Below are 26,799 nucleotides of genomic sequence, written 5' to 3'. Positions count from 1 at the left end.
TACAAAACTTAAAAAAAATATATAAAAGAGATGTATATACAAAAATAATGTTTATAGTATTTCTGTTAAATTACTACTTAGCAGGACATCATCACAATAATCATGTTCAAGGCACATAAAGCTCTTATATTATAAGTGTAGGCAGCAAATTAAAAAGAATAATGACTAATGAAGAAAGACATTGTTAAGTTAGGAATACGCAACTCATAGTTGCTTTGTATGCATATCTATCGCATCAGCTAGTTGATGTGAGGTGGGTTTAGTGGGATTTGGCATATCATATCATGTTTCAGAATTGACACATTCATATCAACCTATCAGACCGGATGGGATGTAATAATAAAATTGATAACTGACAACTGCTATAACACACTGCATTTGAGAGAAGTTTGTTTTTTAGTGCAAAATTAAAATAATGAATGTTATGGTATCTATTAAGTTGTACTTAAATTACTAAAAAATGTAAATAAATAATATTTAATAAATTTTAAATAATTTATTTTTTATTTTAAAAAATAAATTAAATAATTTAGACACCACAACAAAAACACTATAAAATTCACCCATTAAAATTATGGGAGAATGAATTCTAAGAAATACTAGGAAGTGACATTTCATAATATTTTTAACTTGCTTAGCTTAAAGATTTTGGTACGAAACTCGTTTGTTCAAATAAGATACCAATAATGAAGTAGCTAAAGTGCTCCTTCTTTCACCAACCCTAATTAGTTAATTTACCATTTGTGTATCATGTGTACTGAATTTTATGCAACTATTCAGCATTGTTCTTTTAGAATATTATCACAGCTGCGAAAAATATATATTAGAGTAAAGTAACAATTATATCCTCAAGGATTTCGATCGACTTCAGATTAATTAGTTCTTAAAAAAAAAAAATATCAATTAGGTCCTTCATAATAGTGTGGACATCATATATTTTCTTCCGTTAATGGATAATACGAAACAAAATTGAGTTGTTCATGTATTTTATTATTTACATATGGTTCGTGTTTTGTTGCTACACTAGTGTGAAAATATAGTTTTAGATAATAAAACATTCATTATTTTTTGAATTTCTATATAATATTTATTAATTGTTCTCGATTTATCACGAATCCTATCAATACAGATAAAATTTTACTCCAAAAAAGTTATTATCTAAGTAATTATCTTTTATAAATAAACACGTCACATTAATTAACACTACATATAAATATCACCGTTAAATTTTATGTGATAAATTAATAGAATGGCACAACATATCCACCATGCTATTGTAAAAAATCAAATTGATATTTTAAAAAAAAAAAAACTAATTAGTTTGAAGTCAAAAACTTCAAGAGCATAATTATTACCTTAGTCTATGTATTAATATATAAGTTTGTAACCAACAAAGTCTCGAGATTTTTTTTTTTTAATCTCAATACCACTGAAGATTCAATCAAATGATAATACACTTATCTCAAAATAATAAGAAAACCATTACATTTTAAAAAAAATAAAATCTTAATAACGGCTTGTTCAAAACAAAAAAGGTAGATACTCATATGAAAAAGTTTATAGATAAAAATAATAGTTAAAATATAACAAACAATTTAGTTAAATATCTAAAATTATCTAACAGTTTTTAATTATAATTTTTTTATGAAAATATTTTCACGTGAAAAGTTATGGATTAAAAAATATATTTTGATGATATTTAAAATTGTATGAATAAACAAAATTACTCAACACATGCAACTAATGTTTATTCAGTATAGTTACAAAATTAAGAATTTATAAAAAAGAATTGAAAATAATAGTAAAAATGATTAGAGGCGAAGTAGTAGTAGAGTGATGTTATATTAGGGGTGTACATGGTCGGGCCACACTGGGTTTGTCTTAATTCAGACCCGACCCGAAATATAGACCGGACCTAATTTTTAAACCCTAATCCGATCCTAAACCCGATGAAACATATGCACCTTCAGGCCGGGTGAAAACCGGGCCTTTAGCATGTAAAAATCTCCTAATCTTCATCCATTATTTCACAATTCACATAGTAAAATTCACTTAAAAAAATATAACAAGAACTAACCATTCTCTAAATTTATAGCATAACCATAATCAATACTAATATTGTCTAATAACACCAAATATTTAAATCAATACAAATAACACAATATTATGCATTAGTCTAAAGTCTTATACATTTTAAACATAAAACATTAACTTATAATCTTATAATGACTAATAACACAAAATATTAAGGTTTATAATATTTAAATTTCACATAAGAATAGCCATTATCCATCACTAATAACACAAAATATTAATTGTGTATGATGATCGGGCCGAGTTCGGGTGACCCGAACTATGGCCCGAAGCCGACCCAAAATAATGACCGGATCTATTTTGAGACCCTTACACGGCCCTAGACCCGATGAAATCACACTAAGTTAGCCCTTAAAGTCTTCGGGCCGGGTTGGGTCATGTACACCCCTATTAGTCTATACATAGATGCTAATTAAATAGTGAGGACCATGTCTTGAATGCTTTGCAAATTGAAATGATAAAGAAGAGGGGACCAGAGTTTGTGAATGGAGTAATTAATAGTAGCTTACAAGTAATTTGATGGAGGCAAACACTAGTGTCCTCAAATTAAATAAAGTAATCACAGCAGAGAGATTAGTATAGTAATTAAGTGCATCAAAGCTTCTAAGATGGGGAGAAGCCCTTGTTGCTCAAAAGATGAGGACTTGAAAAGAGGTGCTTGGACTGCTGAAGAAGACAAAATCCTCATAGACTACATTAGGGTCCATGGCCATGGAAGATGGAGAAACCTCCCCCAAAAAGCAGGTACTTAATTAGTTACTGCATAGTACATACTTCATTATTATTGTCAATGTTTTTTATAATTTGGTATATATATATGTATGTGAATGTTGGTTGACACAAACAGGTTTAAAAAGATGTGGCAAAAGTTGTAGACTGCGATGGTTGAACTATCTAGGACCAGACATCAAAAGAGGCAATATATCCTCTGATGAAGAAGAACTCATCATCAGACTTCACAACCTCCTGGGAAATAGGTACCTACCTTATTAGCTTATTAATTTCTCGAATAATACTACACATCTAAGTCTTTTTGTTAACCAAATCTAACTAAGTTGGTCTAACATAACAAAAATCAGTTATAACTAGCATTACTTATAACTTATTATTTAATTTGGTTGGACTTAGTTCATAAAAAGATTTGGATGTGTAGCATTACTCTAATTTCTCTCCCCATCACCATTAATCACTATTATATATAACTTCATTCATAGGTGGTCTCTAATAGCTGGGAGGCTTCCGGGGAGAACAGACAATGAGATCAAGAACTATTGGAACACCAACTTGAGTAAGAGGATGAAAGATAACAAGGATCACAACAAAGAAACAACCACCTCTTCTTCGAATCCAAAACACCCTCAAACAGAACCAACCCCTTTTAAGATTGACTTACCTGTAATCCGAACAAAGGCTACAAAGTGCTCAAAGCCATTACTTATAAATAACAATGCACAACAATCAACACCAATACCTTTGCTTCTGGATGCTTCTGCTGCTGCTGCTGGTTCTGAAGCCAACAACAATAAGAATATCGTTTCATCAATAGCAAGTAACCACAAAGAACTACTCTCAAAGAACTACAATAGTAATGATGAGTTTTTGCCCTTCTTCAGTGAAGATGATGACAAAGAAATACTCTCAATGACAGATTTGCTAATAGACGATTATTGTAATCTTACCGATGCTGATGGCGGCTTAAATGATCTTCTCATCAACTCTGATGTCTCTGATCTCTGTTATGAGGTATTATTATCGCCTTATTCGGACCAACCCACCACCATCTTCTCCGATGACATCCTCAATCAATGGACACATAGCTATTTCGATGATGCTGATGATCACATTAATCATGATGATGACTCAATCGTCGACCGTCATTGTCACCAGTCAAATGACAAGGAGATAGAATAACGGCAATGCCTCCGCGAAGAATTGTTATTCACACTCCCATGTTTTTAGCAAGAAAAATTAGGTGATATATTTACTACCCTTTCTCTCTTTTAAACCCTTCTCTCACTATTTGTAAACATTGTTTTTCTTTGAATGTACTTCCAAAAAATATTTAGGTTTCATTCACAAGTATCATGTTATATATATATTTGGTAGGATGAGATAATTAGGGAATCTGCAATTTGAATGAAAATGGTACAACATATATCACATGGTTGGGATAGCAACATATCACCAAGCATTAGATACCATAACATGAAAGATCAAGCTGTTGCTGCAGATACAACTAAGAATTTCTCCTGTACCTAGTACCTACATTTATACCACTAACTTAAGCTTAAGTTTAAAATTGTTTTAAAATATTTAACACCCGTAACCTGCTCAAATCTGATTTGCAGATTTTCTCCCTCAACTTTGTTCTAAATATTCAATTTTGAACTCTAAAGTTTGCTAAATGTGTGTTAGTTTTCATGCAAACTACTTTCTATATAAATTAAAGAAACTTGATGTAGATCAGAAAAAGCATGATCATGATTTGCAGCCAGAACAATTGGGAAAAATAGTTACTCCTCCAAATACATGCATAATACCTTATTAAATGAGCACATAGAAACTCAAGGACATTGATCAAACAGTTGGAGTGCATGTTCAATCAAAGGCTAGCAGATTGAGTAGGTGGAACAACATAATCAACCACCACCACACTCTCTATGTGATCCCTAACCTTATCCTTCTCAGCATTCACCACATCCTCATTTGAAACCACCGCCTCCAGTTCCTCCACCCCCGGAAAAACCCCCAGGGACGCAATCGAGTAACCCTTCGCCCTCGCCGGCGAGAAATTCTCACCGACACTCAGCTGACTGATCTGCTTGAATCTCTCCGTCATCCCTCCGATAACCCCCAAGATCTCGTCCTTGGAGTGATCGCCGGCGTTCTCCTTAAGCTTCAGGAAGCTCACGCGGATGGCCGATCCCGGCGGGGTGAGTAGGTGGTCGGCGGGGAGGGCAGGGGAGACCCAATCGACGGCCATGATGTCATCGATAATGGGAAGGACATTTCCCTTGACGACACTGACGTGGCTAGGGTGGGCGGAGTAGGCGTCGAGGTCCTGCTTTGTGGCGTAGCGGCTGTGGAGCATGTGAGTGAAGGTTAGGGTGGAGGAGCGGCTGCGGAGGACGGGGCCCACCGTGAGATGGAGTACCTGGTCGAGGGAGAGGAGGGAGCTGAGACCGTTGACCATCGCAGAGACCTTGGAAGGCTTAGTGTCATCTTTGACCTTGAAGAGCACGATGTGCTCCACCACTGACTGGGTTGGTGTTGATGATGACGTCATCTTGATTGAGGGTCTAGATGCTGATGCAGATGAGTAGGAGTGGGGTTTTAGATGCTGACGGAGAAGGTGTTTGGAGGATGAGAAAGCCGGCACTGACAGATGAGTTCTGACACCCAGCATTTTACAGCTTAGCGTAATTGCAACTGGGTGATTTCTCCACCTTTTTATTTCCGACCACACCTTAGGCCCATGGAATATTTCATGGGCTCATGGAATCCCTGTAAATCCGGTGTAATATATTGGGCCCCAGCCCATGCTCATAAAACAGCTCTAGTTGCAGAGGCTAAGAAGGCAATTACTACTTCCTAATTAGACTGAAACCTTGTCCAAGTTTATTCATTAAGTAAGCAAATACTATACCATTTAATATTAAAATATTATTACAGCAAAGCACCAATACACTAATTAGAAGCTGTGAGTGAAGGTACCACAAAATCAACGACCATAACGCACTCAAGATAGTCCTTAATCTTATGATTCTTGTGTATATCTACATGAGAATCCGAAGCCTCCAATTCCTTCAAGCCAGGAAAAACCACAAGCAAAGCCATGGAGAATCCTTTGGCTCTGCCAGGAGAAAAATTGTCCCCGCAAGTCACCTGAACAGCGCCTTTGGTTTTCAGCTCCTCTTGAATTTCCATTACTGCCCTCAGAATCTCATCAACACGATCTTCCAAACCCTCCTTCAACTTGAAGAACGTGACCTGAACGGCCGATCCCGGTGCCAGAATTACCGATTCACCCCGGAGGTTTTCATTGGCGACCCAATCAAGAGCCATGATGTCTTGGCACAAGGGAGCGTTGACCTTGACGACTGCCACGTGGCTGGGGTGCACCGTGTATTCCTCAAGGTCGTGCTTGGAGTTGTAGCGGGCGTGGAGGATGTGAGTGAAGTTCAAGGAAGCTTGTGTGGATCGGAAGCTTAGGAGTGGGGCCATGGTGAGGTGAAGGGTCTGATCGAGGGAGTTCAGGGAGTTGATTCGGTTGACCATGGCGTCCACCTCCGAAGGGGCAACATCGTCCTTCACCTTGAACAACACCACATGCTCGATTATATTGTTTGACATCGTTGCTGTATCAGCCTGTGAGATTGGTTGATCCTGAATCCTTATCACTATAAACGTCTACGTTTTCTTCACTTCCTCATATTTTGTGGTCTCAACTAATATTTGTGATTGTGGGTTATAATAATAATAATTTACATTATATTATAATTTATACATGTTACTAAAATTTCGATAAAGGTGCTGCTTAGACTTTAACAATAAACTAAGAATTTTCCCCCCTTTTTTTATATAATATAATAAGTAACACAAAATTGCTTTACTTCTCTTTTTTTTTTGTCGACTCACACACCCACTCACACACACTAACCTAGCCACCTGCTAAGATTCGAACTCTTGTGGCTTTGGATTGAGGCAAATACTTTTGCCATTGAACCACATGCCTCGGCCACAAAATTGCTTTACTTCTATTTCGGGCATCTTTTGTAAATGATTTCGGTTAAGTTGGGCCTTGACTACAAGAAGTGGATTTTGGACTATCTAAGTCCTCAAAGCTAAAAGATGAATTTTGGAAAGAAAAAACGCGTTCATATTAGCTCACAAACAATTATGCGGCCCAACAAAACTATGGTTAACAAAGTTGAACTTAAAATGCCATCCGATGGTCAGTAATTGTTATTTCAGTAGGTAGTTTTGGTCTTATATCTTTTGTTGTTTGTGCTTTTTGTGTGGGTTGGGCTGCCCATACTTTTGACCAAAAATACACTTAAAATGCCATTATTCAACTAGTCCAAAACAAAATTTCGTTTACAAATAAGATTAGAAAAATATTAGATAGTCATGAGAATTTATTATTTTTTACCATCAAAATCAAAATTATTAACTCAGTTTTTTTAGTTTGATTTCTTTAGTTTAGTAACTCAACATTATACTTTTAGCATTTATCGTAAAATTAAGCTATCTGACAAAATAAAATAAAATTAAGCTTATGATATACAATCTCAGCACATGATTAGACAAAACATAGTTCTTATGTCAAATCCCCCCTTTTTAGTTACATTTGAAATTGATGTATTAAATTATTGTGAAACTGAGGTAATATTTCTTTTTCTTTGGAGGGATCCCTCATGCCCACTGGCCCTAAACTACTGAAGCATTTGTGTTGAAATGTGGACGTGTCTCTAACTGAGATAACCAATTCTGGTGATTTCAGATAATCATTGTTATCACTGAGACTTTTAAATTAGTTAAAATTACAATATATGTCAGCATATGATGCACGGTTACGTCCTTTGATACCCTTTCTTTTTCATTGTTTTCTTGTGCCGCAGCAGCATACAGCCATAGCAAATCGTGAAAGCAAAAGAAGCCTTCATTGATTAGGTGCAAATTGCAAAAAACAAAGCACCTGCTGTCGGAAAATGCTACACTACTAGGCTTAGAGCATAGGTATTTTCTTTGGATAATTTCTTAAATTTTTAAATAGTATTAAGTGGTGCTCATTTTATTTTATTTATCAAATTAAGTGGTTGTTATAATTTATTTGGTTCAAAGATTAATATCATGATCTCTTGGAAAAACATTGGCGTTTTCAACTTCTTGTTATAATAAGTTAGGTTAGCTGAAACCTTACATCAAGCATCGAAGGTTGATCAACATATCATGATTGATTGGTGATTATAACATGTCAAAGTAATGTTGAAATGAATATTGCAGTCGTACTTATGAGTTACTTATGACACTGTTTGCTAACAGTGCCACTGAAAGGGGAAGAGAGGGTCTCACCCTCTTTTGTGAAGCCAAAGTAGCGGAGAGTGTGAAGAACAGCAGAGGGTGGCATCCGTGTGGGGAAGCGTATCCACTCACTCAATCTCGAACTCCCATTGGTGTCGTCGCCGTGAGCGTCACACACTTCATTCATGGACCCCACTTTCTTCAACATTCTTCTTTCTTCATTGCCTAATCAAATAATGTTTCCACAGCTAAAGAAAATATCATTCAATTATTTTATTATATTTAAATTTCCTAATTTTTTAATAAACAAATTATTTTCAAGTTTTTAGGTGATATTTACATAAATTGTTTTTTATATGATGATAAAAATAGTATTATAATTCAATATTGATATTTAAAATATATTATAGTATTGTAGATATGCAGAAAATATCGAGAATGAAATTTTTTGGAAATCCGATCCGATCCGATTACAAACGGTTTGGATTTGCGATTTTTTAAATAAAAAAATTAAATACAAATAACAAGTCTAGGGGTGGCAAACGGGCCTAAACCCGCCGGGCCGGCCCGCGTAACCCGCCAAAAAAGGCGGGCCGGGCTGGAAAATTGGGACCGCCAAATAGCAAAAGCCCGCTTAACCCGCATCGCTTAAACCGCTGGTTTTGGCGGGCTTTGGCGGGGCGGGGCGGGCTTCCCCGCCGGGCTTAGTCTTTTTTTAGCAAGGGGTATTTTTATAATTTTTTTTACCAAAACCCAACTTCCCCAACCCAACTTACAAGAGAATGAAGATGAAAATTGGGTGTTTTAGATTATGTTTGTTTTGTTTTAGAGACAATATTGTTAATTATGTTTTGGATTATGTTTATTTTGCTTTGGAAACAATATTTATAATTACAAAGACTTTAATGTTTGTGAATACAAAAATTATAATTTGTTTATACTTTTAGAAATTATAATAGTTAAAAGTAAAAAACAAAAGAGATTTTTTTATATCTTTATATATATTATTTAATAGTTAAAAGTAAAAAAAAAAAGAGGATATTTGGCGGGCTTAGCCCGCCGGCCCGCCAGCCCGCCGTTAGGCGGGGCGGGTTAGGATTCTGGGACCGCCTCACTAGGCGGGGCGGGGCGGGCTTCTGGCGGGGCGGGGCGGGACGGGGCGGGCTTCCCCGCTTGCCACCCCTAAACAAGTCTCAACATCAAATTTTAAATAATCAACAATGACATAACAAGTCTTAACAATATCTTAAAAAACTAATGATAACATAACAATAGAAATAAAATTATAGGTTAGTTAAAATAAATAAATAAATAACATTTTTAACATAAAATATTTATTAAATAATAATACATGAATAATACAAAAATGTATAACAAATTGAATATGTTATAAGTATAATTGTAAATATAATAATAAAATAATAATATTATAGCACATTGTGCGATTTAGATTGGATTGAATAGGTTATAAAAAGTAGATCTAAAATTCAATCCAATCCAATGATTTGCAAAAAATATAATCTAATTAAATCCAAATTAATACAATTTTAATCGATTTTTGATTTGAATAGAATTGAATTAATTTAAATTTTAACACCCCTAATAAAGAGTTTGTTGCGATAGCATGTGAAATTGAATTATTATATATAAAAAATAAAATTTGAATTTTTAATACATACTTAAACTTACAAATAAATTGATTATTTGATCAATTCAAGTTAGTTGTTAAGAAACTTTTAGTCTCTTACTAATTGAGCTGAAAATGACGAAACTCGCTGTTAGCTGGCGAAACGGGATCGCATCATCATAGAAAACTTGACATCAGGAATGAGCCACGTGGCAATAAGAAAAAAGGAAAATATCAAGGAGTGATGCTTCAGAGCTAGGAAAGGACTTGAGAATAAGGACAAATTCTTGTACCAGAACTTTTAAAAATCCAGTTTTACCAACAAACATGATGAGTACTTCTTGAGATTACCTATTTAATTTTTTTTATAATTTTTTAAAATTTTTAAATTTTTCAGTGCTCGATAAATTTTTAAATATTTAATACTTTTAACAAATATGTTTAACTAAACTCCTCCGTGTAATTATTGTTAAGAGCAAATATTGATGAGGTGTAAAGTTTGATTCACACATTTTTTTCTACTTATCTTTGTATTTTAATTTCCTAGGAAACTTTGTGTCTGTAATAATTTTAGTTAGGTTTGGTGTTTTGTTCTATTTTCATGTTTTATTTTGCAATTTAAATTTTTCAGGAAGGAATTATAGAGATTAAAATTTGACATATTTTTACTAAATTCTTAAAATTTGGTATTTAGTTTAATTTTTGTTTTTTTATAAATAGAGTCTCATCACTGAATGTAGTAACTGATCACTCGTTGATTATTAACAAATATATATAAGTGGATGTTGCTATGTAAATAAATATTTTAGTTTGTGATATAAATTAAAAATAGTCAGATATGAAACATAATTTCTTATCAAATATATAAAATACAAATAATATTAAATTGTAGAATCACTATATATTTATGTGATAATACTTACAACTATAAATATAACATATACAGATTTAAACTACTTAGCGTAGTACTTTGAAAAGTACGGGTATAATTATGGCACATTTTAAATTGGTTTGAAAGAAAAATTAATCTAATTCAAAGCATATAATTCAGATTGGAATAGTGTATTCAGTATAAAAATAAATATTTTTTAAGAATTAAAAATTAGGTTTAAAAATACAAAAGTGAATTTTTTTTTATGAAATATAAACTATTACACACATAAAAGTTAGGTTTTCGTATAAATCTATCCTATACTTTTACAATTTTAATAAGTATACTCTAGGATATTTGTCAAAAGAATTGAAGGAAACAAATTAATTAAGTTAATAAATAAAACGGAGTTGCTAGTATATTTAAGAGCAAATTAGCAGCTCAAGCAAAATGAACAAAAAATTTTATAGAAAACAACACGAAAATAAACTTCAAATATCGGCTCATTTTTTTCTATATGGCAGCAGCGTGTGTGTTGTGCGTGGATGTGAAGAACATAGGTGTTAGATATGGGTGTGAGACAGTTTGTTTTAAAATAGTAAAAAGAAAAATTAGATTATTCGATTTCTTTGTTAAAAAAAATTTACCTTCGAATCGAACAGTTCGAGTTGTGTGGGAGAGAGAATTTGAATTTTGGTTAAACTAATCGGACCGTCCGATTTGTACATTCTAAATTTTTTTAATTATTTAAACACAAATCAAAATGTCGGACGGTCCAATTTTTGTTCATGATATCACAGTTGTATAAAATATTTATACACTCCATAATTACGTTCTACACTATTTTTCTCTTCATATCTATAAAAAAATGTGTCAAATATCAGATGGTGAAAAATTGAAAATAAACAAGCATACAATATGTATATAAAATATGAACATTGTAGTTCTATGCAAATTGATTCGTCCTCTGCGGCTTCACCGATTTGATGCTAGTTAAATCATACAGCTCACATATTCCCAATTATGAGTTAAAAAATGCAGTAGCATAAAACTGTCAAATACTTATATTCATGTTTCTTATCCATTATTATATCCTCTAAGACCACAATGAGACCTTACACAAGCTTCCTTCCTAATCAAGTATTACCATTCAAGTTAATTATCTCACCCTCTCAACGACCTTCTTGGAATATTTTCTTGTAAACCTGCCAAATTAAAATGCGACTCAAATACTTAATGTTACAGTACAATTTATTATTTGTAGTTAGTAAATAATAAATAATATTTAAAAATATAATAAATTATAATAATATTATATAATTAATAAATATTATTATTTTGAGTTAATATTTAGTTAATAATAATCTGTATTTATTTTTATAAGAATTTATACATAAAAAATATATAATTTATACTAATATTTATAAATTTACACACACGAATTAATATTATTTATATTTATATTTATTATAATTTATATCTATAAATTAATAAAATTTATTCATTTAAAATAAATTAATATTTATACTGATCAAATATTAATCAAAATAGCTAAAAACTAATAGTCCCAATAATATTTGGCTAAACTATTAGATTGAAAATATTAAAGTTTAAGCCTTTTTTTATTCAATAAAATGATTGTAAAATTTATGTTTAATTATTTTGTGGGTCTTTATTATTTCACTAAATTTTTAATTAGATTTTTATTATTATTATTTTTTTATTAAATTCCCATACCATGTCAAATTTGTAATTAAGTTTTTGTCATAATAAAAATATTGGTATCCATCAGGTCAGAAGTTTAATGACTAATTCTTTGGGTACTGCAGAGGCAAAGTGGGCGATCCTCCCAAGCAAGCAAGCTCCATTCCTATCTTCCAGTGAGTATCGAACCCGGGAGAGATGGTTAAAAGACACAGACCCTCATCCATCTGTGCCAACTTACGTTGGTAATTCTAGCGTTTTTATTAAGATAATGTTTTGACCCAATCCAATAAGAACCGAAAGTCTATCCGACGGGCTCGCAACCCGATGGGTACCTGACCTGCTTAAGCCAAGGTGTCCCTAGGATGACATCATCCCATAGTGGAGGTTTAGACAACTGGCGAAAATTTTTTGAGGAATGGGCCTGAGCAAAAAGGCCCACCTGAAAAGCAAGAATAAAGGGAAAGGACATATTCCTCCTTCCAGGTACGTCACATTTTTATCCTAATTAGCTGCATTCTCGTACGGACACATACTTTAGTATTGGAGTGTCATTACAAGTAGTTCCACTCGCCAATCAACCAACAAATCCCACCTGCTTTCCATTTTGCAGATTCACGTTTTGGACCTGATCTCATCATACACAACCTTTCATCTTAACGAACTTTCGAAAAATCGAACAAATAGAAATTTAATTACAAAATCTTAGTATAAATATTTAATTTAAAAAAAATATAAAAATCTAATTAAAATTTAGTAAAATGATAGGAAGAGATAAAATAATTAAACCTAAAATTTAATCGTTTTGAGTATAAATCAAATTAGAGGAATAATAATTTTGATTGAATTAGTCTGAAAATTACTCATAAAAAAGTTGATACAAGGTAGAGCAGCATAAGAGGAGGTCCCTCTGGGTGGGAGTGAGGGTGTGACATAGGGAAATTATAAAAGGGGAAAAAACAGGTGGATATTCATTATAGAATAGTGCTAAATATTAAGGCACAGAGGGGTCCGAGCGTGACTGTCAAATCTACATTCTCTCTCTTTCTTTCTCTCTCTCTCTCTCTCTCTCTCAAATTCATTCACAGGGCACACAAACACACAACACCCTTCGCTTCACAGATTCGATTCAATCGCCGATCTTTATCAATTATCACTCTCTTCTTCCTCCTCGGGAATCCCTCGTCTTCCTCTTTCAATCTCTGTCCCTTCTCCCTCACTACTATAATGTTCCAGATTTTCAAGGTATGTACGCTTTCGATTTCTCTCTCTCTCTCTCATTCATTCACTCCTATACTAATAATTAATTAATTATTATTGTTTATTATACTATTAACGATAAGCCTTCCGAATCATTTCATATTTTATTTCTTAATATCCATATTCCAAAACAAACAACAGTGAACATGGTAATTATGCTTAGCTAAAAATGCGATTTTTGTTCTCTAGCCTTTTGTTTCCATTATTCTGTGTTCTCAATCTCCGTTTCACACACTCTTTGGTTTTATCAGTTCCGCTCTTTCTTTTTTTCCTTCTCTTCATCATCCTCGTGACTCTTTCAATACAATACTTTTTTTTGTGAGATCTCTTCAATTGCATTTAGTTACTTTTGAGATGCCTTGGAACCTTCGGAACTCAATCAGGTTCTTTTTTTATTTGTTTATTTTTTCTCTTGAACCGATTTCCTGTTACCTGTTCAAAGGAATTTATGCTGCTGCAAGTGCAAGTTTTCCAAGTACAATTGAGAAACAGTTTCAGTTCCCGGTATTGAAAATGTTGTCTTGGGGATTTTATATTTTTGGTTTAATTTTGTTTTTCCTGAATTTTTAGTATTGACAAGTTGAGATTATTAAATTAGATTTTTTTTTTTTTGGGTTGGTTTTATTCAATGTGTGTGCATATGTATGGAACATTTGGACAGTTAATTTGGTTTTATTTTTGTTTTGTTTTTGGTAATTTTGCTCGAAAAGGGTTAATGATGCTGTCTCTGCAGTAGTACCTTCGTATAGCCTCATCTCCTTCTGCATCATTGACTGTTTTTTTTTTTTTTTTTTTTTTCCCTCTCAGATTCTTCTTTGGAAGTCTGTGCTTTAGGTAGGTATTTCCTGAGTACAATAAAAAAGGTTCCTTTTATGGAAAATGGGATCTGCTTTTTAGTTTATTTTTATCTTTTTCATCTCATTGTAATAATGATACAATATAAAAAACAAAAATAATACCACTGTAGTAATTAATAGTAACACCATCAATCAGTAATTATTATAGTAGTAATAACAAAAACTAACAATGACAACATGTAATAATAACAATAACAATAAGTTATATAATCTGATTCCTCTGAAAAAGTGGCCTTATGGTGGTCATGATTTCTTCAACAGAGCTTGTCTCGTCTGCACAGTGCCTTAAACAATTCCAAAACTGCTTGTGTTTTGTCTCTCTGTATTGGTTAGTGCAGGCAGGTGCAGATAGTAGGATATGATTATGCATAAATAAAATATTAACATTTAATATTATATTATTCAATTTTTTATTTTCTAGCACTTCCAATCTTTGCTACATCCTTATTATTACTCCTTCATTGATGCAGGGCTGGTTCTGATTTACTTGATTAACCTTTTGACTGGGAGAAACAAAGAATGGAGGGTGACACATTCTCTGGGCTTGGCAATGGTACTCAAATTGATAGCAAGATTTTGCAGTCATTTCAGAAGAGCTTTGTTCAAGTGCAGAACATCTTGGATCAGAACAGGGTTCTCATCAATGAGATAAACCAGAATCATGAGTCCAAGGTGCCTGACAACCTAAGCAGGAACGTTGGCCTTATTAGGGAGCTCAACAACAACATAAGAAGAGTGGTTGACCTCTATGCTGATCTTTCAAGCAACTTTACCAAATCCATGGAAGTTTCTTCTGAAGGGGATTCCAGTGGTGCTGTGAAATCAGATGGTAAAGCCACCCAAAAGCGACACAGGCCTACTTAGGCACCTTATTTTCTTTTTCTTTTTCTTCTATGTTTTCTTTCTTGCTTGGTGGAGTAGTAGAACAACATTAGGCTGAAGCTCATCATCACTTCTTACAACTCAAAATAAGAAAAAAAAAAAAAAAAAGAAGAATGATTTTCCAGAATTCCTCCCATAACTTGGTAACTGTTGATCTTATAGAAATCGACCATGTGTGTGTTACTAATGTAATCATGCCGTGTTGTTTAAAAGCTAAATGCAAATGCCTTTTCTTTTCATCATTCCATCCATTTTTATTCTTATTTTAAATTTATTTTATTTTTCTCTTTTGAACATGTGATGGAATATAATGTAATCTGATCTGCTTTTTCTCGTTTATGTTTGTTGTATGATTAGGTAGATTGCATGAGATAAGGGCTTTTAGCTTCAATAAACCTTTTTCTGATTTCCTCCTTGTTTAGAAAGACCTACATTAATTTTTGCCCTCAGTACTTTTCCCCCCCTTCTTCTGTAAGGACCATCCCTTATCTACTTTTGATGGGAACTCTTCATAGTACCTTTATTCGCTTTGCAATTTCAACTTCAACCCCAAAATGTTGTTTCTAGTTCTATACTTACCTAAGAAGAACTGAAAGTGAGAAAGAGGGTTGCAGATACTGTTTTAGGCCTATTCCCATGTTCCCAGTGCCTCTCTTCTTTTTACTAAGAAAACTCTAACCTGGTTTTACTAATCATATGTTTCCTGTGGGGTGTGACAACTGAGAACTGCATACATATCTGTGAAGATGCTCTGTAACATTTGGAAGAAATCAAAGCAGCTTTAAATTTTGAAAGAAAAAAAAAAGAAAAAGAAAAACCTTGGTTAAGTTCCCTATCATGCACCACCACAAGAACAGAATCTCAGATAAGAGATGAAAGGTCTTTTGACTAGGTGTAAGTTTTTATTAATTTCTTTATTTCTTATACCCAATGACTAGTGTTAGGTATGAAATAAATAAAAGTCTTCTAAGATTAAAAAGTAAAAAATACAAAGCACTAGAGTCCCCTAGATGCAGATGTGTGTAAACAGTGATGCCCAACAACATGACAAGGGACCCAAATGGTTCTTCTCTTTTGGCGATGGAACTAAACTTGAACTTCTCCATGCTTATCCCTTCCTGCTCAGGTTCTTTTTTCACTTATTTTTTACTTTCCAAATTTTCTCCCCCTCCTTTTTATTCTCTTTATGTTATTGATGTCCTATATGACAACCTTATACTTTGATAATTCCCTGGCATATGTATTTTCTCTCTCTTTCTTTGTTTCTCCCTGATTGCGCATATGTCTTTGTTGTTGGTGGACCCAGTTAATTGTAGTTTAATTTTCCTGATCTTAGGAGATAAAAAGGCCCACATGAGTGATTGCTGACAATGGCCTCTTTCTGATTTACATTTTGCACATTCATGGAGTGCACCTTTTCCTCCTTTTGTACATTCATCCTATGCCAATACTCTGCATCATTAATTATCAACATAACTCCTCCTCCTTCTTTTTCCCTTCATTCATTTCATATTTATTGTATCCTCGTTATAAGATACTGTAGAATATTATAATTTTCACTTTAAATGTAATCTATATACTTCGTTTTATAATAATAAACTAAAATAATGATTAAAAGAAGGGAAAGTATGAGAACCAATGAAATATTTGTATAATGTGTACAATGGAAGTTTATGGAGTATTAGAGATATAATTATTAGTGTTACCTTTTTCCATCAGTTGAAACTTTTGGGATGAGTAATATCATGACATGGTATTAGAGTGTTAGATCCGAAAGGTTAAGAGTTTGATTCTTGGTGAACCCCAAAATCAGTTTAAGTTTTTGGGAAGATGTTTATTATCCCTAGTATTCGGATGGTTAAATAGTATGGATGATGTTCATTTTGTAACTCAATAGCTCATTGTACACATTGTACAAGAAGAATGTTAGGGGGCCAGCAATTTTTGTGATTTGTAACTATCAATAATGGTTTTAATGGTGTGAGATTTCATCCAGTGACTCATTTTTCTTTATTGGTTATATGCTGACCAAAATTTAAGAAAGTTACTGGCCCCCTAGACTTTTCCTTTATACAAATAGTCCATTGTCTCCTTAGCGGGATCCTTAAAATAATTGTTAGATCATCCACCCCCTCTTTTTATTTTCCTCTTTATAATTGGGTGGACAATCATTTTAACCATGACCTCACGGGGCTCTTGGACTACCACTGAGAAACCCAAAAACTATGATAATTTACATATCATCATATCTATATACAATTATTGAGAGTGTGACTTAAGAAAGGTTAATTGTAACATTTAAAGCTTTAATTGGTCCATGCATTGAAATCTCTATGGGGAATACGACTACAAGAGTTGCTTTCTTCTTACAAAGGTTCAGGTTCATGATAGATGTGGATGTGGGAGTCTTATCCCTAGGTATCAATTCAAGAACTAGTGGATTTCTTTTTACATTATTTTTTGTTTCAAAAGATAAGATGCTGATATAATTAACAAATAGAAATGACTCATATCATGACCAAACGGTGGAGAAGGACCAAATGAGAATAATGGTAACAAATTGGGTGACTCAAAATTTGTTTTTAGTAATTAATTAATTCCTCATCAGCCGCCAATAAGGGAAGATAACGTAGCAGCTAATAATATTAAACCCAAAATCCAATTTCCAACAAAAGAGGAAAAAAAAAATCCCTAGTATTAGTAGGGGGAGCAATGTAAAAAAAAAAAAAAAAGTAACAATAAAAGAAAAATATAATATTATATGTTTGAGGTAATTCCAATAATCAAAGGGGAAGAATATCACACACAAATAAATGGATTGGTCCCAATGGCAAGCCAAGACAAATTAGACATTGTGTAGTACATGACATGTGCGGTGGGAATCTACTTTTGCCTTTCTTTCTCTTTGTTCCTTGCATTTCCAGCAAATAGGTTGGAAAGGAGGCTCAACTCTAGTTTGCCCCATGAAAGCCATTTTATAATAATGGAACTTTGCATATATCTACATCATTTGTTGGACCCAATTAAAGTAATACAAAGTGGTATAATAAACTAATGATCCCACACCCCATGCCACAAATGTTTAATTATGCCCGAATGAGCACTATAATAATTTGACGATAATTTTTAATATGTAATCATCCCCTTTCTACTTTCTTTAATTTCCTTCCCTCTTTCTCTCTTTAACTAAAGTCCATTGAGTTGATGCTTCACAAAGCCACTCTCTTCACATAGTATTTGGAATATATAGATAAATTTTTTTGTTTAAAAATTGGATATATACTTTAAGAATAACAATAAACTTTAGAATGTTGACCTCACCTTACACTTCTCTCTCTGTTAGGTGATCCGTTAACGTCGCAAAGTTGCATGAGTGATACTATATGGGAAATGGTTTGGTACAAAGATCGTGTCTCACTGAGGTTTCACCTGCCAACTGGTAACGAAACTCATCATCTTCTCTCATCTGTTGTCGTTTTATTTTATTCCTTTTTTTTTTATCTCGTAATAATTAAAGCGCATCGCTATCACCTTAGCTAGTATCCCTGATTGCATGTGGATGCTTACTTAAATTCATAAAGTAAACCACTGTTTAGTAATTCCAATTTGCGCAGAGTAAACTTGTGTCTATGTGTGTGTCATCAATTAATTAACTAATTAATCTAATGCATAACTAAGATTATCCTTGTGTATGTACGATATGAAATAGGAAGATAAAATAATAGATATCCTTTATTTGAGATAATCTCGTTCTTTAATAATATATATCATTGCCTTGCTTCGTTCGTAAATCATATTCAGCTGAAACCTGTGTTTTCACTTGAAAAGTTATATGTAGTTTTATCTAAGATAAAGTTCAAAGGAGAATTTAAGCGTTTTTTTTTTTTTTGAAATAAAGGAGTTCAGCACAACAAGGTGGAGCAACAAAAGAACCAAAAACTAACAGTAATAATAAACAATCCATAGTCATTTCCGGCATTGCCATCAACAACCATTTGGATCAACTCTACTCCAATCTTTACAACTCGTAAGCGAACTACTAATAATTTCTGCAATTCCTACTTCTTGAATCTTAAAGATTCTCGTTCCTTTTCATCCATATATGCCAAACAATAGCAAAAGATCTAATTAGCCACCTATTACGTTCCTCCTTCCTTACAGTCACTCCCGTCCAACTTTTAAAATGTTGTTTAATTGTTCTTAAAACAACCCACAATTTATCATAGTCAAACAACCATGCAACAATAAACGTTATTTGTAGAGAAATTTCAAATTTCAAAACCTTTGTTGATTTATCTTATTTAAATTTAAATGATTTATATATATATTAACAATCATCATATATGGTTTACTCTTTTTCCATTTCTTCCATATTTTTGCTAAACTTTTTATTGGTCATATGATTAATATTTTTTATCTATGAAGTTAATTTTTTTAGTGTGAAAGTATAGAGAAAGTATAAATCAACTCATTCTTTTTAACATAAATAATCTGTGGTTTAACATTTTAAACTTTTTATAATTAGCAACGTTAAATTTAAATATAATCATTAATTTAAATACAAATCCAAAATATCAAAACACTTCTCTTTACTGGGTTTCCATACTGTGCGTTAAGCCCAATTAATCGCCCAATACAACCACAAATGATGAGGCCCACTAATGGCCCAATAGCCACAAATGATGAGGCCCATTAATGGCCCAATACAACCACAAATGATGAGGCCCTTTAGGCTCTGCATATATAACAGATACCTCCGCTCCAACAAAACCCCATCGCGTGTAAATTAGGGTTTGCACTTTGCAGAGAGGCACTCATCCACAGGTAGCCACCGCTGGTGTATCGATCCGTACCTCTAATTCTCCACCATGGCGGCGATTCAGATGAGCAAGAAGCGAAAGGTCTAAATTCTCTCACTTTCTCCATTCGTAAATGGAATTCACCTTTTATTTACATTCGATCTAAAACTATGTTATGCAGTTCGTAGCTGACGGAGTTTTCTTCGCGGAGCTGAATGAGGTTCTTACCAGAGAGCTTGCTGAGGATGGCTACTCCGGTGTTGAGGTTAGAGTTACCCCAATGCGTACCGAGATCATTATCAGAGCTACCAGAACCCAAGCAGTTCTTGGTGCGTGCTTCCATTATCTCTCTTCTGATTTTTTTCCTTCCAAATATTTTTTCTTCGGATTTTGTTATTTAATATTGTCGTATACAAAATGTAGGTGAGAAGGGAAGGAGAATCAGGGAGCTAACATCGGTGGTGCAGAAGAGATTTAAGTTTCCTGAGAACAGTGTTGAATTGTATGCTGAGAGGGTCAACAACAGGGGCTTGTGCGCTATTGCTCAAGCCGAATCCCTTCGGTACAAGCTTCTTGGTGGCCTTGCTGTAAGAAGGTATATAATGTTAATCAGTGTTATTTAGATGTGTATATTTAAATCAAATCCTATGCTATGTATTACTTGATGTTTTTCGTCATGGATCAATCTGCTTTTTTGTACATCAAAATGTACTGGCTGCTTTCTCTGATTTCTCTGGTTTGATTTGGTGATTGTAGAATAGCATCCTTTGTCATCTTTAAAGCAAATTTGGTGCCTGCTCCACCAAGTTTGTGTCGGAAGATGACTAAATCATTATGTCCTCCATATCATCTATATTCATGAAATTCTATTATATTCATGTTGTAATGCTGGGGGGATAAATCTTTTAATATTAACTCTTTAGCTACTGCTTCTTTTGCTATGTCATTATATTGCTCTGATTGGTTTGTTACATTGTAAATTTTGTTTTATTTTTTGAATGAATTATGTTGTGTATTTATTTGGATCTTCAGTTCTTTTAGATGTTAGGGGCTGGTGTTAGACAGGTTGCTGTATGCACATTTTCTAATTAATAGGATACTTCCCTTGCTGTTTATATGTACCACTAAACAATATGAAATTTATTTCTAAAACTACTTTTGCAGGGCCTGCTATGGTGTTTTGAGGTTTGTTATGGAAAATGGTGCCAAGGGATGCGAGGTTTGTTCTTGACAGCATCTGATTTCAGGTTTCCTTGTTGCTATACTTAGGTTGCGATAACATTTTGATTCTGCGCAGGTCATCGTTAGTGGCAAGTTGAGAGCTCAGCGAGCTAAATCCATGAAGTTCAAGGACGGGTACATGATTTCCTCAGGGCAACCAGTCAAGGACTACATTGATTCTGCTGTAAGACATGTACTCCTTAGGCAGGTCAGTATATACTCTTTTAGACTAGTCTTCCTTTGATTGCATTGATAGAGTATGCATTTTGTTTTTGTTATGAAGGGATTTGGATAAGAAATGTTGTTTCTATTTCTTTTAGGGTGTTCTTGGTATTAAGGTGAAGATCATGCTTGATTGGGATCCTAAAGGGAAGCTTGGTCCCAAAACTCCCCTTCCTGATATTGTCACTATTCACCCACCGAAGGAGGAAGAAGAATACAACAGGATTCCTGCCGCAGCTGCCGTTCCAGCCTTGGCAAATGATATTGAGGCCCCTGCGGTCCCGGTTGCATGAAATGTTCTTTAATATTTTGGAGTAGTGGTTTTCTTTAAAGACACATTCAAAGTTTTTAAGTTGCTTAAGTTGTTTCAGAAATTTTGTTATATACTCTGCCAAGAAACAAGTTTTGAATGAAAAATTAATCGTTTTGCCTTTAGCAGCGGTGCCCTTTTTCTGTTTGTAGTTGGCCACGTCTCTTAAAATATATGTTTACAATTTTCTTCCGTTTTAATAATACAAGTGAACATATGTCGTATAAATAATACATACTTCGATTGGGAATTTGCCGCTTCTGAAGTATTATGGTTATGTTTAAACCCCGGAATTTGTATATTTATCATGTTTTTAACGCAGTTTTAGACAAGTTGAACAGGGAGTATTATAACAGTGATTGTTAATTATATATGATCCCTGCCTTACAAGTTTCGCAAGCAAAATTAATACTATATACTATATAGAAACTACAAACCACCTAAATGAAACCTCCCTGTGTCTCTCTATTATGCAACACGCAAGTCATTTACACAAGATCGATTACTTGATAATGCAAAATAAAACTACTTGTTAATAATCTTTCTATTTGTAAAGACTAAATTTTATTTGGCTTTCTCATTTAGCTTTAAAATTTTCTGAAATAATTCTCTTAATCTTCCAAACATTAAATTAAGAAAATGCCTTAGGACTAATAGTCATCAATAATTAATGTTTAAAAGTATAGAATAAACTATCTTGCTAAATTATTAGATTAAAAAAATTGAATTGATGGTTAAGTGATGGCTAAATACAATGCATTTTTCTTAAATTAATAGCAACTTATGTTTTGTCTGAATAAAAAAAATCATGGACTTGAAACTTTGAAACTGGGTTGTTGGGCTTGAGCAGCCCAAAAGTGATGGCGCGAATAAAGTTCGAGTCGGCTTGCTTACGTCACCACGCTTCATTTCAAAAACCGCGCCAGATCCAAAACTGATCTATTCTGCTCTTCCTCCAAAATCAATCAATCTCTCTTTCTCTCTCAGTCGGAGGATGCCGGTGAATCTGACGGCGGACGCGATCCCGGCGATCGTAGCAGGCGACGTTAACTCGAAGCCACTGTTGCAGGTTCTGGAAATCAAGTTGATTTCGAACAGCAAGCAGCAGGAGAGGTACCGGCTTCTGCTATCCGATGCGGTTTCTTCTCAGCACGCTATGCTTGCCACTCAGCTCAACGATCGGGTCACAACCGGACAAGTTAAGAAAGGTTCAGTCGTTCAGCTCATCGAGTACATTTGCAGTCCTATTCAAAACCGCAAGTCAGATTCTCTCTTTCTCTCCCTCGTTCTTGCTCCTAATTCTATATTTGATTACCTCTAATTAATTACTACAGTTATCATTAAATATATCTTTAAGGAATAAGGATTAACCTCGAAGTGGATTATAATCAAATATCAATATGGCTTTGAACGTGATGTTCGATGGAAAAACTTGATCTCTCCGAGATTTGGATAATAATAACTAGATTTGTATGGTTTTAGCTTACACGAGGTACTTGCTTTTCAATTTGAAGAGGATACTGTCGTTTGAACAGTTCCAGAAGATTTATCAAATGGTTTACGTTTTTTTTGGACGCAAGAGTTTGCTTAATTTTGGATTAACTAGGATGTGTAAGAGAAGGACATTTAAAATATGGCAAGAGTTCAAACTGGTTGGTGAAGATATTTAGATGCACTTGTAGTTCCTGGTAATTTTTGAGAAATACTTGAATTGAAAACCTCTTTACCAGATAGATACTAAATAATTTTAAAAAATGATGTGACCAAATGAGTTGCAACTTTGATCCTAAAATATTTCGGCATTCGGTTCTAATATTCTGTAGTTTTGCGAGGCAGAAAGAATTCAACCTCATTACAGTTGGCAAAACCTCATTTGCTATTGAAGTTTTTGCGTATATGCTCGAGTCATAAACATGTTGAACTAGGAACCGAGCCTCTTCAAAATTGCAACAATAGGTTTCTCAAACGCACTAGTTTATAAATATAAACTGTTTGTTTTGCTGATGGTGGTTCTGATGTGATCTGTGGATTGAAAATTGTCTTCCTTGACAGGATTGTTGTGGTGCTGAACATGGAAACTATAATACCAGAATGCGAGATCATTGGAAATCCAATATCATTTGTGGAATCTGATTTACCAGCCCAGGGTGCTTCACTAAGTAATACAATGCAGAACTTGTCCAAGAGTAGTTATTATCAGCTGCCACCGCAAAATACAAGTTATAATGTCCAGAATTTCCAGCTGCCACCGAAGAATGCAAGTTCCTATGTGCAAAATTTCCGGCCAACTGTTCAAACTGCTTACAAACCGCCACCAGTTTACAAAGGCCAAGGTGCAATTCTGAGGAATGAGGCCCCGTCACGTGTTATTCCTATATCCGCTCTGAATCCTTATCAAGGTCGGTGGGCCATCAAGGCAAGGGTGACTGCAAAGGGGGATCTGCGCCGCTATAATAATGCCCGGGGAGATGGTAAAGTCTTCTCCTTTGATCTCCTTGACTCTGAAGGTGGTGAAATACGAGTGACCTGTTTTAATGCTGTTGTTGATCGATTCTATGATGCGATTGAGGTTGGAAGAGTTTACTTGATATCTAAAGGTAGCCTAAAACCTGCACAGAAGAACTTTAACCATTTGAAGAATGACTGGGAAATTCTTTTGGAGTCGACATCAACTCTTGAACTTTTCCCCGAGGAAGATGGTTCTATACCTAAACAGCAATTTTCGTTTAAGCCTATCAATGATATTGAGAACGTTGACAATAACTCCATACTTGATGTTATTGGGGTTGTGACTTGTGTGAATCCATCAGTTCCCATCTTGAGGAAGAATGGAATGGAAACCCAGAAAAGAATTTTGAATCTGAAGGACTGGACTGGAAGGAGTGTTGAACTGACCCTTTGGGGTGAATTTTGCAACAAGGAAGGGAAAAATTTGCAAGAAATGGTCGATGCTGGATTGTTTCCCATTCTGGCAGTCAAAGCTGGGAAGGTCAATGACTTTAGTGGAAAATCCATAGGGACTATCTCTGCCACACAGTTTTTCATAAATCCTGATTTTCCTGAGGCACGTAGCTTAAGAGAATGGTTTGATCGAGTGGGAAAAGATTCTGCTTCTCTGTCCATTTCTAAGGATATCATACCCGGAGGATCTAAGAATGATGTACGTAAAACTCTGTCTCAGATCAAGGATGAAGGTCTTGGGCGTTCGGATAAGCCAGATTGGATAACAGTGAGGGCAGCTGTATCTTTCATCAAGACAGATTCGTTCTGTTACACAGCTTGCCCTCTGAAGATTGGAGAGCGACAGTGCAATAAGAAAGTGACCAAATCAGGAAACTCGAGGTGGCAGTGTGATAGGTGCAACCAAGAGTTTGATGAGTGCGATTACCGGTTTCTTCTTCAAGCTCAAATTCTGGATCACACTGGAATTGCTTGGGTAACTGCTTTTCAGGAAACAGGGGAAGAGATTATGGGCTTCTCGGCGAAGGAATTGTACTTATTGAAGCATGAACAAGAGGATGATGAGAAGTTCATAGGAATAATCAAGAGTAGACTGTTCAATGAGTTTGTCTTGAGGCTGAAAATCAAAGAGGAATTATATGGTGATGAACAGAGGTTGAAGATTACAGTAGCAAAGGCAGATAAGGTGGATTACTCTTCGGAGTGTAAGTACGTGCTTGATTTGATTTCGAAATTCGGTAGGCAGTAATTGACTAATTGTAATCTGAATTCCGCCATGTTTCTTCACACACAACCCCCTCTACCACTATTAGCGATTTAGCGTTCAATTTAACATAGAACCAGTCAGCATGAAAGACGGGCTCATTACAAGGTTGAGATTTAGATATTAATTCAAGTTCTGAATTTCTGCATTTCATGATTGGGAGATATGCCTTAATATGAGATGAGATATGAAGGTAATAATATATTTGACAATTATCATTCTGCAGTCTAACTTCAATATTTCTAATATTATATGTAAGAGTGTTATCTACCTCGCGTATGCTTGTAGATTTGTTCCCATGCAGCAGAATAAGAATAAGAAAAAGAAATTACGCTGTAAGAATAAGAAAGCTTGTGGAGATGAATAGTAATATAGTATATATTACACACAGAGTTCAATATCATTAATGGAAGATCAAGACAGAGATGCATATCATAAAATGAGTGAAAATCTAACACTCCCCAGAGGGCCTCATAAGTTCGCTCAGCTTCGCTTAACAGGATCGAAATTCGCAACACCGATGACGGCACCAACGATTGCTACAGCCACAACTCCACCAGCTGCGATGCTGAGCAAGAAGTTCTTGAGAGAAGGAGTGACAGCAGCTTCAGCCACATCAGGAACCATCATCGACGCCGTCAATGCAGCCGCCGTCAGCCCCGTCACGACCTTCTCCTTCATGGATGCCCTCACCTGAACCCTTCCACTGGGTTTTGATGCTGCCACGGCCTTTGAATTACGCAGTGGGAGTGGCTTGAAGAATGTCTCGGAGCTTGGCACCACCCTCTTCTGGCCTGCGTAAGTTAGTGGCATGGCCATCGAAACTGCTGAAGTTGAAGCCATTCCTTTTCTCTCTCCTTCTTCTGCTTCCCCTGCTTTGGTTTACTTTGGTGAAATGAAAATGCTTTGAAGAGTGAGGAAACTGATATGTGATTTGAGAGAGACGGTGGTGGAGAATGAGAGGCTGAAATCTCTGGCATATTTGCCTGTCCGACGTGGCAGCTTCTCCATTGAAAATAATTGGATAACGTTATCTTGTTGGCTCTATTCACCACGTATATCTCTTCCAAGATCCAAAGAATAATCTGGGCGTTTTTAATTGGATTTCAAGTTCCAAACCCTACAATCCTCGTTTTTTGTAAGAATATTTGTTTTGTCCAAAGTTTTGTTGGGCTGAATATTTTGTTGTTTGGGCTCCTGGTAA

At 34.6% G+C, this 26,799-nt stretch overlaps 7 protein-coding genes across 11 annotated transcripts; 4 read left to right on the top strand and 3 right to left on the bottom strand.

The window, feature by feature from the left end:
* The first annotated feature begins 2,667 nt into the window (after positions 1-2,667).
* On the top strand, positions 2,668-5,515 carry LOC112723686 (transcription factor TT2). Its single transcript, XM_025775133.3, has 3 exons — positions 2,668-2,838; positions 2,942-3,071; positions 3,309-5,515. Exons 1-3 carry the CDS (start codon positions 2,703-2,705, stop codon positions 4,003-4,005), a joined length of 963 nt encoding a protein of 320 aa, XP_025630918.1. The 5' UTR covers positions 2,668-2,702; the 3' UTR covers positions 4,006-5,515.
* LOC112723687 (stress-response A/B barrel domain-containing protein UP3) lies at positions 4,554-5,531 on the bottom strand. Its single transcript, XM_072208009.1, has one exon. The coding sequence runs from the start codon at positions 5,498-5,500 to the stop codon at positions 4,697-4,699; it is 804 nt and encodes a 267-aa protein (XP_072064110.1). The 5' UTR covers positions 5,501-5,531; the 3' UTR covers positions 4,554-4,696.
* Positions 5,532-5,781: 250 nt separating this feature from the next.
* On the bottom strand, positions 5,782-6,447 carry LOC112722167 (stress-response A/B barrel domain-containing protein UP3). The gene has a single exon (XM_025773136.1). It carries the CDS (start codon positions 6,445-6,447, stop codon positions 5,782-5,784), a length of 666 nt encoding a protein of 221 aa, XP_025628921.1.
* A 6,879-nt stretch (positions 6,448-13,326) lies between these two features.
* LOC112723685 (protein ELF4-LIKE 4) lies at positions 13,327-15,561 on the top strand. 5 transcript variants are annotated; one of them, XM_025775128.3, is made up of 3 exons: positions 13,327-13,565; positions 14,388-14,414; positions 14,908-15,561. In XM_025775128.3, the coding sequence occupies exon 3, from the start codon at positions 14,957-14,959 to the stop codon at positions 15,299-15,301; it is 345 nt and encodes a 114-aa protein (XP_025630913.1). In that variant the 5' UTR covers positions 13,327-13,565; positions 14,388-14,414; positions 14,908-14,956; the 3' UTR covers positions 15,302-15,561. The 5 variants fall into 5 exon arrangements, with proteins under 5 accessions (XP_025630913.1, XP_025630917.1, XP_025630914.1 ...); XM_025775129.3 differs by lacking the exon at positions 13,327-13,565 and adding an exon at positions 13,720-13,963; XM_025775132.3 differs by lacking the exon at positions 14,388-14,414 and having other exon boundaries at positions 13,393-13,565.
* A 3,656-nt stretch (positions 15,562-19,217) lies between these two features.
* Positions 19,218-21,996, top strand: LOC112723683 (small ribosomal subunit protein uS3y). The gene is made up of 6 exons (XM_025775126.3): positions 19,218-20,220; positions 20,300-20,447; positions 20,542-20,713; positions 21,283-21,337; positions 21,416-21,547; positions 21,660-21,996. Exons 1-6 carry the CDS (start codon positions 20,188-20,190, stop codon positions 21,852-21,854), a joined length of 735 nt encoding a protein of 244 aa, XP_025630911.1. The 5' UTR covers positions 19,218-20,187; the 3' UTR covers positions 21,855-21,996.
* A 719-nt stretch (positions 21,997-22,715) lies between these two features.
* LOC112723682 (replication protein A 70 kDa DNA-binding subunit A-like) lies at positions 22,716-26,503 on the top strand. The gene is made up of 2 exons (XM_025775125.3): positions 22,716-23,131; positions 23,924-26,503. Exons 1-2 carry the CDS (start codon positions 22,866-22,868, stop codon positions 25,578-25,580), a joined length of 1,923 nt encoding a protein of 640 aa, XP_025630910.1. The 5' UTR covers positions 22,716-22,865; the 3' UTR covers positions 25,581-26,503.
* On the bottom strand, positions 25,938-26,438 carry LOC112723684 (uncharacterized). The gene has a single exon (XM_025775127.2). It carries the CDS (start codon positions 26,436-26,438, stop codon positions 26,079-26,081), a length of 360 nt encoding a protein of 119 aa, XP_025630912.1. The 3' UTR covers positions 25,938-26,078.
* Positions 26,504-26,799: the final 296 nt, after the last annotated feature.

This window comes from Arachis hypogaea, chromosome 11, assembly GCF_003086295.3.
Source record: "Arachis hypogaea cultivar Tifrunner chromosome 11, arahy.Tifrunner.gnm2.J5K5, whole genome shotgun sequence".
Classification (NCBI taxonomy): Eukaryota; Viridiplantae; Streptophyta; class Magnoliopsida; order Fabales; family Fabaceae; genus Arachis; species Arachis hypogaea.
This window is presented reverse-complemented; position numbering and strand designations above follow the sequence as displayed.